Below are 14,737 nucleotides of genomic sequence, written 5' to 3' on the forward strand. Positions count from 1 at the left end.
CTCTGCAGTCTGGAGAAGCTGATTCCTCAAAGGGGATGCATTTAATGCACTCATTTAACTTGGGGGCTGCTTAATTTCGCTCTTCAAACACCCTGCACTTGTGGTTTTGGTGCAAGACTCATCTTTAAGGCATGCACAAGCAAAATGACTCGCAGAAGTAGCTTTGGTGTTTGTATTTCAGGATAACCGCAACAGGCAATAATTAACAAAAGGGCCAGTAGGTGTTGTAAGTAATACTTTGCAATCATAAAAGGAGTTTCCTTCTTAGCAACTCTGAAGTACTTCATCTTCTCTAAGGAATCTACGAAGTTATAAAGAGAAGAGAACCTTTTAGGTCATTGAGTTTGCTCACTTCAGACACTATATTCACCATGCAGGATAGATGTGAATTAGTACAGGTCAGCGGTTCTCAACCTGAGGGTCTATGAGGCCATGCAGGTCCACGGCCTTCTCCTAAGAAGCCCACAAAAGATAAATAAGAAAAGCCAGTCTATTGACAGGGAGTATGAATTTCTTATGCACCAGTTCATACTTCCCTAGCAAAATTTTTTAGGTTATACTGAGAAATAGTAACAACCACTGGTCTAAGTAGCTGAAATTAATTGAGAAGAAGCTAAGATTAACCGTGCCAGGGTGCCAGTTCTACTTCTGCTATATCACCCACAGATTTTTCAATTTATAATTTTCTCCAAGTTTATCCTGAGAGTCCCAAAAATGGCCTGAAGAGTGTTAACAATAACCCCAGACTTTCTGTGCCACATTTTCCACTGGCAGAAAGCCATGAATGGACCTCACTTTGTGGTGCTGCTTGGCCTCATGCCAACTGAAACCAAGCCTTATTAGCCTGCTCAACATCAACACGGCAAAGTGGATTTCTCTCCTGCATTGGTTTGGAAGGCAGAGGAGGGAAACATTTCAAAATGACCAAATAAATTCAGTAAATAAACAAGTCAGCATTTAAATGGTTTTAGCTAGAGTGAGAGTGCCAGCAAACGTGCAAGTCAGCACAGGAAAAAATAGACCAGATCTGAATTAAAAAGTCTCAGATATTTATTATCTTCCTTCTATTGACTTGAGTTCTTCCAGCTTAAAAGGCAACAGTGAGCATAGAATATGAAAATCGATGCATCTCCTGCTGTTTATTGCAAATAAATTTGATTTTCAGTTAATTGTAGTAGTCATTTTTCATAATTTATGAGCTGCTGTTACTGGAGAGCATCAGTCATACTGCACATTGATGTGTCTGATGATGTTGAGTGTGGCTTGTTTCAGGGGAAGGTGGAACTTGCCACCAGTGCGCGAGCAAAACCAAAAGATGGCATTTTCCAGTACTCCATGGAGGATGGTTTAAAAATTATCCTGGCCTTGCACAAAAGTCAAAACTGGAAGAGAAGAGCAAGGTCTCTGGGGAGATACTGCTTCCTGGTGTTTATAACTTAGGTCAAGTTCATTTGCCGCCTCACGCCATGGAGTAGTAGAGGACGCTCTCTCAGACCGCTTCGCGATCAAGTTAAATGGATTAATTTGCCACAAGCTTGCATGCTGCTCCCCGAGCAAGGCGCTAGGATCTGACAGAGGTGTGAGCCCCAAGCAACCTTATCTGTCCACTCTGTCTGAAAGCTTTAGTCTTGTTCTGTCAATTAAAAAGGTGTGAAGTTCATGAGTGCTTTATATGCTTTATGTAGTTTGAGCTGTAGATCCATAACCAGCTGAGCCATGCTTATTTCCTTTAAACAGTTAAACATTAAACAGTTCCTTCTCTGAGCTTTACGTGGAAATGTTGTCCACTCCCGTTATTCACCTTGCATTCAAACATCTTCTCTCTGTTCACTATGAGCTGCAAAGTCAACTGAATGAAAAGGTGTAGTAAAACAGCATCTCCTTGGGGCCAGCTGACCATTCGATGCATGTGTGCTATGACACGAGACCTTCCCTGTGCAGCAGGGCTCAGGGACAAGCCAGGGTGTTTCCCCAAGCGTGAAACCAGACTCTGGAAAAGTAGAAATCTGACGGTTCCATGTTTGCACCATGACATATTTAACATCGACAAATGTAAACATGAAGAGAGCCACACACTTTTGGGGTTTTGAGCTGGGAGAGAATCATAACTGACTTTTGGGTACAACCTTGAGGTCCAGACCTGATGTTAATGAGTAGGTATGAACTTCACTGTTCAAAGGTAGGTTTGGGCCTGAACTTTCCTGGAGATCACGCATTCAGATTTATCTTGTCGAAACATGCCTGAGCTGCAAACACTGCTCTAAAACTGAGTCTGCGGCCTGTGCATAGACTTGGCAGGTTCCACCTCTCTTTTTATTGCAGGGGATTTACTTATTGAAATAACGGGAAGAAGCCAGCTAGACTGAATTTGATCACCGGTGTTGGTATTTGGACACCATCCAGGGCCTGATGCCTCCTACCGGTTGTAGATAAAGTTCCTTAATCTGCCCCATCAAGGCGTAGCGTAACAGGAGCAGGGGTGCACTGTGCCGTGTAAATGCACAGTGCAGCTAAAGGCATTCATGGCTGGCCAAAAATCTTTTAAAGACATTCAGGGCTGAAAAAGAAAAGCACGCATTCATAAATACATGTGGATTAAAATGGAGCCACTAATTGCTCTCCCCAGCTTTCCCGTGCAACTTTCCGAACAAAGTGTGCTAATATTTGAATACACATTCCTATCGATTTGGTCTCATTTTGAAGCTCTGCAGGTAACTAGACATGAACTCAAAAGTAATTTTTCAGGTTATATTTTTAGCCAGCTAAACAATTGCATCTATTTGCAGCCAAATAACCTCTGCTGTGACTGTATCAGAATGAATAGCTAAACTGAGTCAAGGTGTGAGTGGTCAGCAAGGGGAAAGTGAGATCGCCAAAGGAAATTTAAATCCCCAGTATGTAATTTCAGGGATTTCAACGAGCAGAACTCACTCAAATTTCCTATTGTAGTAGAGTTGCCAGGTGTACGGTAGGACTTTTAATCATTGCATGCCTCATTTTGCTTTCCTCCCAAGAAGATTACTTTTTGCCTCTCCTAAAGAATTCCACCGTTTCTCCATCTGTCTTTGCTTTAAAATTTGATGATTTCATTGAACACGTTGAGTTTTTGTCAGTTTCCATAAGTAGGAATCCAGCTGCTTTTTGGTCTTGGCATGGTCACTTGGCCTCCCGCTAACTAAGGACACAAAACAGGGGAATTTTTGGTATGACATCAGGACTTGAGAGCTGCTGTCCCCCACAGGACGAATGGTTCTGCCACTGATTTGTGCTAGATGAAAGCATCCCCTATTAAAGAATAACCAGGCTGCTGTGTTTTCTCCCAGGAGCCAACTTCTCTTTGCGAGAGCTGGGTCTTGAAGACGTGACGCCCACACACGGGACTTTGTACCGGACTGATATCGGACTGCCCCACTGTGGCTACTCCATCAGCGCCGGCTCGGATGCTGACACGGAGGCAGACGTGGTCATGTCGCCCGAGCACCCCGTGAGGCTCTGGGGACGCAACACCAAGTCCGGACGCAGCTCCTGCTTGTCGAGCCGGGCCAACTCCAACCTCACCCTCACCGACACGGAGCACGAGAACACCGAAACCGGTAAGTGGTGACCGCGCATGCAATGTCAGCTCTACCAGGAATGCCTTTTCTTACCACTCCACCTTAATCTTCTGTAGGTTTTGTGTTGGTTTTGGTTATTTTTTTTATCAGACCCAGTGAAAACACTCTTCTAATAGCCCCATGTCGTGGCCTTTTGTACTGTCCTACAGAGTGTTTGTTAATAAACTGCTGGAGAGGCTCCTACTTATTTATCACAGCGACAGAGATCATTAAGTGGCTGTAATACTCTCTCTGCTTTTTGTAGCGACCTTTCAGACAAGAAAGCATTTAAATCTCCCCTCCCCTGGCTGATGCTGCTCTTATCTTTGCTACAGATTTTCGGGGCAGATAGATAATTTTCTTCTTTTCCTCACCGGTTCCTTGACAGGAGCCGTTTCATTTATGTAAATCGGCTGGCTGCTCTCTGAAGGCAAACGGTGGTGAAATATTTTTAGAAGCCTTTTTCTTCGTGCGAAATAGAAGCTGAAGGTCACAGGATTTTTATCTCTGTAACTGTGCGTCCCCAGCTGCGGGGGGACTCCTGCGTGCGTTTTGTAGGTCTGCGAACCTTTTGGTCAGCAGTTCTGCCAAGCAGTGTAGGAAGGAGAGAGGATTTTGATTCAATTGCAGCTTGACCCGGGGGGTTCACGCAGCCCTATATGCCTTTGCACCTTTAATTCAATTATGGCACAGCCTGCTTCTTAATATAGCCACTGCGTACAAGTCATCGGGAGCTCGAGCTCAGCACAGAAAGCTGATGTGAAATGACTGTATTGCTTGTTCTCTTTATGCTTTTTGCCACCGTATTATAGTGACAAATGATGATAACTTTTCCTTGGGAAGCCATGACACGGTGAGACATACACCACCCACATGATTTCATGTTTAACTCCAACAAAATTACAGCCGAAGCTTATTAAGTTTCTGCTCAGAGATAATGATATATTAAGCAAAGCTCAAAGATAAACGGCCTTGTGTTTAAAGGATGTACAGAAGAATCTTTTGAAATTATCTTTACAACATTTTTTTCAGTTTCTTAGCGTAGTATCTTACCGGGTTGCGCCCGCCAGGACAGGCAGACACGCAGTGCCAGATTATACTGTTTTCCTTCCAAGTCTTGTGTTTTGATCAAAAAACAGAGGGGTCATCGGGGCCAATTGGAGTTTTGAACATTCCCAAGAAATTGTCAGAAAACAATCGAAAGCAAACACCTCGCACTTCCATCCCATTCTCCCGTATCCGAAGCGCTCTCTTGTGCTTTCCATGCTGGTGTCTGGGCAGCTGTGACCCTATCCCATACATTTGTCTTTCCACACCTACTAAGAAAAGCAAAGTCCTGAATTTTAGTCCGTTTATTTATTTTTTTTTTTTCTTAAGAGAAAAGAATTGCATTAGCTGCTGGATTCTTTTTCACCAGTTTCCGTAATGCTATCTCTATGTGTGCAAATGCAACTTTGTACCTACAGATCACTTACAAATGAAATTATATTAGCAACAACACATTAGCAACAGCACATGCCTTGAAAGGCTTTACTGAAAGTAATAACAGAGGCAGTAGTGCTCATGTCAAGACTGAGACAACCTCTAATTCCTCTTCCCTTAAATTTAATGACACACTAACCATTTGTTGAACCACCATTTCATTGCAATTAGAAAAGGGAAGACAGAAAGGTAGAGAACATACCTGCGGGGTTTTTTAAGTGCTGTACAAATGCAAAAGGAGTTTCTTAGGACCCTAGGTATTTGCAGTCTTAAATGTTGAGTGTTTTGAATGAGAAAGGCTGTATCATACTCAAAAATACAAAGTCTGTGTAGCATAAATAAAATTTAGAGAGCGGTGCTGGCTAGTATGTCATTGTATTGTTCATATTGACAAAAAAGAAGTGGTGGAACTTGAAGGAAAATGTTACGATCCAAACTGTGCTGTTAGGGAGCTTCATCTGCTGCTTAGACTTCCCTGGGAAGACGGGAGAGACATCAGCCAGGTTCAGGTCAGGAAAACTGGTCCACAGCTGAAAGACAATATCATTTCAGTGTAGGGACTGCAGTTGAATTGATGGTATAAACGTATCCAAACAAAGGTTGCAGGGGAAGAAGAGATGAAGGACTAAGGACAAGCCTTAACTGTACAAAAAACGTTCACTTTGTAATTGCACGGCACCCATAAAGGTGTAAGAAACTTTTGCACACAAACCCCTTGCAACCTGAAACCTGCTGTTGGAGAAAATGAAGCCCGAGATCCTCTTTGTGTAGCGAAGGTTGCTCTGTGTTTTCTCCCTCTGCACAGAAGCAGCGTTACTCAGGGCCCTCCACTGCTAGCTGTCACACAGGCTATTTTGAGAAATCACAGATTTATAGGAGAAATGTTTTCAAGAAGACATGAAATTTTGCTAATGGCAGCATAAAGTAACATAATGCTATGACTCAGTTTACAGGATACCTTTATTAGTCAATATTAATTGTTGACAGTATTGATAGAAGTTATAGCCTTTAGCTGAAGTCAATATGGAGCTTTATGAACCTGCCATCAATAGAAGATTTTATGGGACCCATTAAACCAACTTTTCCAACGAAGGTTAACGTCAGCGATTTTTATGCTGTTCATTATTTATCCAAAATAAATAATCAAAATTTGCTTCTCATGTTTGTAAATCCAAAGCTGTCGAAGCACAATTCTACCAAGACATTTATTGTGTTCTTAGAAAATGAGAGGTCTGGCTCTCTCGAAAAGGAGGTTTGCATTTATTTGAGGTGTGGTGATGCCTTGAAGGAACAGATACACTGCTCTGTAAGTGCAGCCGCAATCCACCCCTCTGTCTTTAAGGAAACCGATGAAGTGGTCTGGTTCCATGGCATATTACAGTCCATAAATCACTTCCACAGGCAGCTGGCATGAAAAGCCGTGCATTGCTTTATCTAAACTGTTCCCAGGCTGTCCAGGAGGCTGAATACTTTTACTAGGTTAAGAGTTTGTTTTCACTGAAGAGTTAGCTTGAGTTATAATTCCAGCATTGCCCTGAGCTCTGATCCTCCACACCCAAACAGCCCCAGTGGGTTCCCCTCCATTGGGCACAGGACAGTCACTTTGCAGAGTATGGGGGCAGAGGGGACACCTCATCCAGGGATAACGCAATCACTCTCTGCCGCTAACATAGCAGGCACTTCACGTACGGTTATTCCACAGCGTGACCATCTAATCTAAGATGAAATTGTGAGCTCCCATTAACAGTTCAGATCCGTGCAGTGGGAGGAGTTTGGCTCCTGGAAGTCTAGCAATGAAGTTAGGAGAAGCTCTTTCCTACACTAGTTCGCACTGTTTCTCAGCGAGACTGATTCAGGCAAAAATTCCTGAAATGGTCATTTGGAGCAGAGCCTGGAGTTAACGGGCGTTACCTCAGATAACCCGGCATGGGCTTTCCACTGAGCCAGCAATTGTTTAATATAGAGAAGAGCACAATGAAGGAGAGCAAAGTAACAGTCTTCCAGAAATTGACTTATTTTGCAGCAAGTCAGTCACATACTAAAAGCAAAATACTTCTAATCATAAAGATGTCATCATAAAAATACAGTACCACGGAATAATTTATGTTGGAAGCCATCACTGAAGGTCTCTGGTCCAGTCTCCTGCTTAAAGAAGGGATAACTTTGAGGTCAGATCAGGTTGCTTAGTTACACTTTGAGTATCTCGCAGGATGGAGAGATCACAACCTCTATGTCCCGGTTCTGCTGCTGACCATGCTTGTTGTGAACGACTCTTCTCCTAAGAGCCAGTTAAAATTTCCACTGCCACAACACGTGTATATTGCCCATCCACTCACCGAGCATCTCCAGGAACAGTCTGACTCCATCTTCTATATATCACCACTATAAAATAGTTAAAAGACAGCAGCTAGATCTCCCTTTAGCCATCTCTTCTCTCAGTTGAACAAAGCCACCCAGATCCTCCTCTCCTTGTAAACGCTTTGTAGGCATTTAGGCACTGGGAGAGATGGTCAGAGGAGTGTGGGGAACTCCAGTGCCAAAAAGTTTTTAAGTGTAAACGACACAAATAGCTGCTGAGAACGGTCTATATTGGATGCTGCCTCAGTCAGACTGGCTGTACATGCTGGCCTCTTGAGCATCCCTCTTTCTCCAGTTTCAATAGTTTGTAGCATTGCTGAGATTTCTTTGACTTCAGGGCCATGCAGAACTGTTCAGACTGAGCTTTGAGCACCTCAGGCTTTTGTACTGCCCAGCGTGCTCCTATCAGATGTAGGGATGGACAGTGTTTGTGTGTAAGCACCCAACAAACCAAACCAAACCAAACCAAACCAAACCAAACCAAACCAAACCACAACACGTTTATCTCTGCCTTCAATGTGATGAAGAGCTTACAGCTTTATTCAGTGGAATCGCTGCAGGATTGCTTTAGACCTGGGTCAACTCCATTTTTAAAAATTTATCTTTGTGAAACTGTAGTTGAAGCCCTTTTCTAAAAAGAAAAAAACAAACAAACAAACAAAAACAAAAAAAACAAACAAAAAAACCAAAACAGCAACAACAACAACAACAACAAAAAAACCAACAAAAAAAAACAAGTACAGTTTAACTTTCACCTGTTCCAAAGAAGTTGAGGCAACCTAAGGATTCACCTTGGTTTAAATCTGGGGTCAGCGTTAAGATCCACCAAGGCATGTAGTTGGTTAAATGTGAGAAGGAGCAGGAGCGAGGGGGAGCGGTTTTCTGCGTTAGCAGGACAAGTCAGCAGTGATTAATGCTGTGTACATGTGGAGAGTGGAGCTGATGTTTCTCCCTGTCGTCATCTCCTCTTGGGAAGAATGTGGGCAGTATCAAGAGGCCAGAAGGATCTCACAGGCAGGATGAGTAACATCAGATGGCTCGAGACAGTTCAACCGTGCTGGAGATGCTCAATTGTGATATATTGTGTAAAGAAATTCTTGCAGCAGAAGTGCTGCTGAAGTGCGGCATTTTCTTATCTAGCGGACCGAGAGATTAGTAGACGTGAAGTAAAATTTCAGATCTAACCACCCTGGAAGCCAAAATTCAGGCTGCAGGACCATTGCTGTTAAATTGCGCTGTGCTGCTTCTTTCCATCTTCACAATTTCAAAAATACACAGGAAATGTCATCCTGCAAACAATTCTGCATGCAGAAGGGATGAGAACGGCACTGCCAGACTCGAATCTCCCACTGAACAATGAACTGGACACAGGTACGATGAGCCCCATCACTTCCACCATGCATCTCTTGGTCACCTCTGCTCAGGAAGAGCAGTTTAATCACAAGGTTCATTTGTCTTGGGCTTCACCTCTGAAATCACCAGTCAGTGCCAGAAGTGGTATGGTGACTACAGCAATACAGACACTTAGTCACTGGTGACAAGATTAAGAGCACCAATTCATTTTTCATTGCTGGACCCACATCCTACAGAGAGGAGGACTTTTTCTTTTAGTCACTACTGTTCTGGGATGCATTTAAATGAGCTTTAAAACTGCCAAGCAAACAGCCAGCCCAATACCCAAATCACAGAATCACAGAATCACAGAATGGTAGGGGATGGAAGGGACCTCTGGAGATCATCTAGTCCAACCCCCTGCCAGAGCAGGGTCACCCAGAGCAGGTGGCACAGGAACGCGTCCAGGCGGGTTTGGAATGTCTCCAGAGACAGAGACTCCACCACCTCTCTGGGCAGCCTGTGCCAGGGCTCTGCCACCCTCACAGCAAAGAAGTTCCTCCTTATGTTGGGATGGAACTTCCTATGTTCAATGTTGTGCCCATTACCTCTTGTCCTGTCCCCGGGCACCACTGAGAAGAGCCTGGCCCCATCCTCCTGACACTCACCCTTTAAGTATTTATAAGCATTGATAAGGTCCCCCCTCAGTCTTCTTTTTTCCAGACTGAAAAGACCCAAGTCCCTCAGCCTTTTCTTCATAAGAGAGGTGTCCAGTCCCCTCATCATCTTGCTAGCTCTCTGCTGCACCCTCTCCAGCAGTTCCCTCTCCTTCTTGAACCGGGGAGCCCAGAACTGGACACAGCACTCCAGGTGCGGCCTCACCAAGGCCGAGTAGAGGGGGAGGATGACCTCCCTCCACCTGCTGGCCACACTCTTCTTGATGCACCCCAGGATGCCATTGGCCTTCTTGGCCACAAAGGCACATTGCTGTCTCATGGTCATCCTGTTGCCCACCAGAACTCCCAGGTCTCTTTCCACTGAGCTGCTCTCCAGCAGGTCAGCCCCAACCTGGACTGGTGCATGGGGTTATTCCTGCTCTCCAAGCCTTACCAACTTGACCAGAAAGGTAGTGGGTATGTTACGGTTAACTTTTGCTTTCCCATCAAATAAATTGCCTTTCTCATAGTCCTTTGTAAAACTGAAGCATATCAGGAGCCGGGAAGCTCACACAATGGCTCTGCCTGCTCTACCATCACAGACCCAATTCTTAGCCATTTCAATTGATATAATACATGATTTAAATGGCATTTCTTGCAGTAACTGCCACACTTTCTGCTTCCCCCGGGTCCTGCATTTTGATCACAACAACCCCAAGCAACGCTACGGGCTTGGGGAAGAGTGGCTGGAAAGCTGCCCAGCAGAAAAGGACCTGGGGGTGCTGGTGGATGGCCAGCTTAACATGAGCCAGCAGCATGCCCAGGTGGCCAAGAGGGCCAACAGCATCCTGGCTTGTATCAGGAATAGCGTGGCCAGCAGGAGCAGGGAAGTGATCGTACCTCTGGACTCGGCACTGGTGAGGCCTCACCTCGAGTGCTGTGTTCAGTTCTGGGCCCCTCTGTACAAGAGGGACATTGAGGTGCTGGAGCGTGTCCAGAGCAGAGCTACCAGGCTGGTGAGGGGTCTGGAGACCAGGGCATATGAGGAGAGGCTGAGGGAGCTGGGCATGTTTAGCTTGGAGAAGAGGAGGCTGAGGGGAGACCTCATTGCCCTCTGCAACTCCCTGAAAGGAGGCTGGAGAGAGGTGGGTGTTGGCCTCTTCTCCCAGGTGAATAATGACAGGACCAGAGGAAATGGTCTGAAGCTGCGGCAGGGGAGGTTTAGATTAGATATTAGGAAGAATTACTTTACTGCAAGAGTGGTCAGGTGCTGGAACAGCCTGCCCAGGGAGGTGGTTGAGTCACCATCCCTAGAGGTGTTTAAGAAACGTCTAGATGTGTCACTTCAGGGCATGCTCTAGTGGCAGAGATTGTAGGTTGTTTGGTTGGACTCGATGATCTTAAGGGTCCTTTCCAACCATGAAGATTCTATGATACTATGATTCTACACTGTTTAAGCCATTACTGCTGCTGGAAGGAGTGCTTGAGAAACTGCATAGGAAATTAGGGCTCGATAGAATTGAATGCTTATAGAAGACATGTAGAAACACAGAGGTACATTACAGACGGAAATAATTAAAGACAAGTCTTTCAAACAAGGAACACCAAAGAAATGATATAATTTTCTATCTCCTGGGTAGTTAAGAAATCTAACTAAGGCTTTCAGTGGTGTCTGCTACAGACCTCACTGAAGCCTTTGAATACTCCCGTTGCCGTCGGCAGTGTTAGAACATGTCCTTGCTATATAGTGGTAACTATCTGTTGTTGCAAAATAGTCAGCATGCCAGAGTGGTATAAATCCCAGTGCTCTTGGTTAAATACACCGCAACATGCTGTTCACCGCTAGCTTTCTTGTTCTTATTTCGTCTTCTTATTAAATCAGAAAGCCGTCCCAATGATCAAGCCACATGGTCCAGAATTTCATCAGCTTTTTACAAATATTTTGTCTTCGGAGCTGTTTTACAATAGCTGGGGGAGCTCTAGGCAAACAGTAATTATTTCTGTGTGCTTTTCTTGTTCACTTTGGTTGTCGAGAGCTCATCTCCTAATATTGTCTATACTTGCTACCAGAGGCCGTGCAAGGTTCTCCTAAATAGCTCTGAACTTCTGCAGAGGAAGGATTTTTACTCAGTCTTCTTTCACCTTCCTGTTTGCCAAATTGTGTTGACCCAAATCACTGGCCCAAAATACAATTCAATATATCAGTGCAATTAGCAGTGCCAGAATTACTGTGTAATCTCAGCATTACAAATTATTTGTTAATACCCCAGTTGATAATCCATGGTGACTTTTCTTTTTATTACCATGTTTTGCTGAGTAATTTCCTTTCAGGCTCATACACACTACTGTTAATATTGTTACCGTGGTTGCAGCAATATCATCTTTTTTTTTTTTTCTTTTTTTTCTCCTTTGAATTAAATAGTGCATTATAAAGTACTTCCAGTAATGAGTGTGTACTTCAGACAGGCGGCTTCTGCAAACCATGTAGGTAAAAATGTGATACTCAGACTCTGGAGAATTCATAAAAGGGATCTTAAAAAAACCCACCATTTTTTACAATAAATAAATAAATAAATAAATGAAAAAGGAATGTGCTATGAGCTATACTTTATTAAGCTTCCCTTATGCCTTTTGAGCAGGGGAAGACAAGAATAAATTAGAATTACCCGGTCAAGATCAGGCATCTGCTGTCTGTCATCTTTCACTTGCCTCCTATCAGTTGTAACCTTAATATTAACAAGATGTTTCAACTTGAAATGAAAATTAGCCAGAACCCTTACCACTAAAGATCCATCATCAATTGCAGAAGTTAGTGAAGAACTACAAAAACAAGTAGCAGATCCAGAAGGGAATTTTCACTAATCCCCTTCCCTGTTTCAGCTCCTCAAAATCCTTACCCTGCTCCTTCCCAGGTAGGATTTGCAAGAAATTCCCCATTTTAACAGTACATGGAAATTGCTTGGATATTGCAGCCCACTGAAGCTGCCTTATGGAGATATTCAGAGACTTGGGGATCACTTGAAATGTGAAGGTCAGGGAAAGGAATGCACCTTCAGGCTCTCCAACCGTAAAGATACTAATATTCCTATGAAGAATATTAGTCCTAAAAGGGAGACTTTAGCTACATGACCATCCCAAACGCTACATTCTCCACTGAAAAATGGCTCCCTTGAAGGCTGTTACATCTTCCTTACTTGTGATCCAACTTCCTAACCACTGACATTCTTGATGATGGATTCCTTCTATTTTCTGTCCTCTTGCCTTTTTTGTGCTTTTTAGACATTAGCCCTGAGAAGGTTCTTGGAAGCGAGAAGTTGAGGCACCACCTCACTTCTTCATAACAGTCTCAGGGAAAGTTTTACCCTGATGGGGCAATAAGTTGATGGGGTTTAGGGCAACAGACCCTTAATCTCCCTCCACATTCAACCGATCCCCTGTCCTCTGGGTGTCAAACAGCCTTTCAAATGAGGAATCCAGTGGATGCCACTGTCTCTCAGGCAGGATTCAACCCACCCAAGGGCTGATTGTCCCCTTGGTATCACCTAGCTCACCCCAGGGACTACAGAGGGAGCCAGCAGCATTCCCGCTCCCAGTTTAGGAGGTGAAGGTACACGGGATTAATCTCAATTTAATAATTCAGTTGCTGCATTAGTGATCAGTACCTTGATTTTGTTCCACAGTGAAAGAATTCCCACTGATTTCCAGGGCTGATCTATCTCATCACTGGCGTGTTTGCCTCTAGAGGAAAAGAAGTCTTTCCATTGTCCTTTTTTATTATTTTTATTCCCATACGGTATGTCCCATAGAGAATGTATTTTCTGTATTACTGTAATCTGTGTCTGAAAGGATGCTGACATTAAAACCCTTCACAATGTTATTCTGCTGTAATGAACTGCAGTTCAATATAGGTTAGTGTGTAGGTTTCACGTTATTATTATTATGATGATGATGGTGAAGCCATTATGCAGGAAAAAAAGGCCCAAACTCTAGAAACTCATTAATAGCCTGAATACTGGGAGAGAGGGCATGTAGAAACAACATTAACAGGTAAGAATTTACTGTTCTTTTCAATTATGCTGTTAATTTTTGTCCTTTCCTTCGCCACTTTAAATTGCCTTGTCATGAAGATTTTTTTTTTTTTGGAGGAAAATAATTGTGTTTAGTAATATTACAGGCAAGCTGCCAAGTATTCTGGAAGTAAATCTGTGCATTTTTTACACTATTTCCAAGTGCCATAAATAGCTTCTTTCGGTGTGAAACCTCCAAGGGGGAACACAACTGGGTTCAGGGACAAAAGACCTATTGCTCTTTTAACACCAATACTTTGATTCCAGCCTGCTTTTAGGGTGGGATTTGTGTGCAATGCCAATGAGGAATGGCTGATGCCATGGAGTGAGGGCCATCAGAGCTGGCGTGGATATCAGCACTTGGGTCATGATGGACCTGCAGCTCGATGGGCCTTTGGAGAGGGATTTTGCTTTTAGGGCCAGACATGAGCTCCACCCTAAGAAAAGGATGGAGCCCTCCTGGGATGGATGACAGAGAAGCAATGTGGAGAAAAGCAAAGGATTATAGAGAACAATAAATCCAAACGAGGAAGAGGTGATGGATGAAGGCTCAAAATGGTCTGATATCTATATTTGCAGTGGAAGGAATTCTGCCCTGCAGAGTTAAGCCTGCGGGTTAAGCATGGACCAGGGAACCAAAGCTTGTTTTCCCTTTGCCTTTCCCTCTTTTTCTGCTTCATCCTGCCCGTGGAGGGGTCACACCAAGCTGCAACAGGCAGGACATGTCAATACACCATCCCACCTATCCCATCCCATCTATCAAAGAGGTACAGGACTATTTTGTGCACAGGAGAAATATGCACCACCCCTGGAGGTATTTAAAAGCCGGGCAGACATAGTGCTTGGAGATATGGTTTAGTGATGGTTTTCGTCAGAGTTAAGTTGATGGTTGGACTCGATGATCTGAAAGGTCCCTTCCAACCTAGGCGATTCTATGATTCTATGCTCATGTCTGTATTTCTGAATTCCCACGTGGACCACTGCATCTGCTTCCAGATCCAGCCCACTGAGACTTAGTCCACATCTGGTCCATTCCCCTCCAGTGCCCCTCGAGGTATCTGGCTTCGCTTTCTCCAGTGAAGATGCGTCTCCACCCATAAGCAGAACAAAGGGAGAGGAAAGAGAACGTTATTTTTGTTTTACCCATGCCCAGAGGTGTGCACTGAGCTCCAAATAAAGAAATGCACAGCTTCTGCCGTGAGAATTCGTTCATTAAAATCTCATTGCTTTATTTCTCAGAGGCTTTTGA

The 14,737-nt window shown here is 43.9% G+C and overlaps 1 protein-coding gene across 5 annotated transcripts in view; it reads left to right on the forward strand.

The window, feature by feature from the left end:
* Positions 1–14,737, forward strand: part of TENM4 (teneurin transmembrane protein 4) — a 625,745-nt gene that overhangs the window by 262,174 nt on the left and 348,834 nt on the right. For all 5 annotated transcript variants that reach the window (XM_054222439.1, XM_054222458.1, XM_054222467.1 and 2 more), the window contains one exon: positions 3,324–3,593. In XM_054222439.1, coding sequence (XP_054078414.1) covers positions 3,324–3,593 — 270 coding nt within the window. The remainder of the gene's footprint in view (positions 1–3,323; positions 3,594–14,737) is intronic.

This window comes from Rissa tridactyla, chromosome 1, assembly GCF_028500815.1.
Source record: "Rissa tridactyla isolate bRisTri1 chromosome 1, bRisTri1.patW.cur.20221130, whole genome shotgun sequence".
Classification (NCBI taxonomy): domain Eukaryota; kingdom Metazoa; phylum Chordata; class Aves; order Charadriiformes; family Laridae; genus Rissa; species Rissa tridactyla.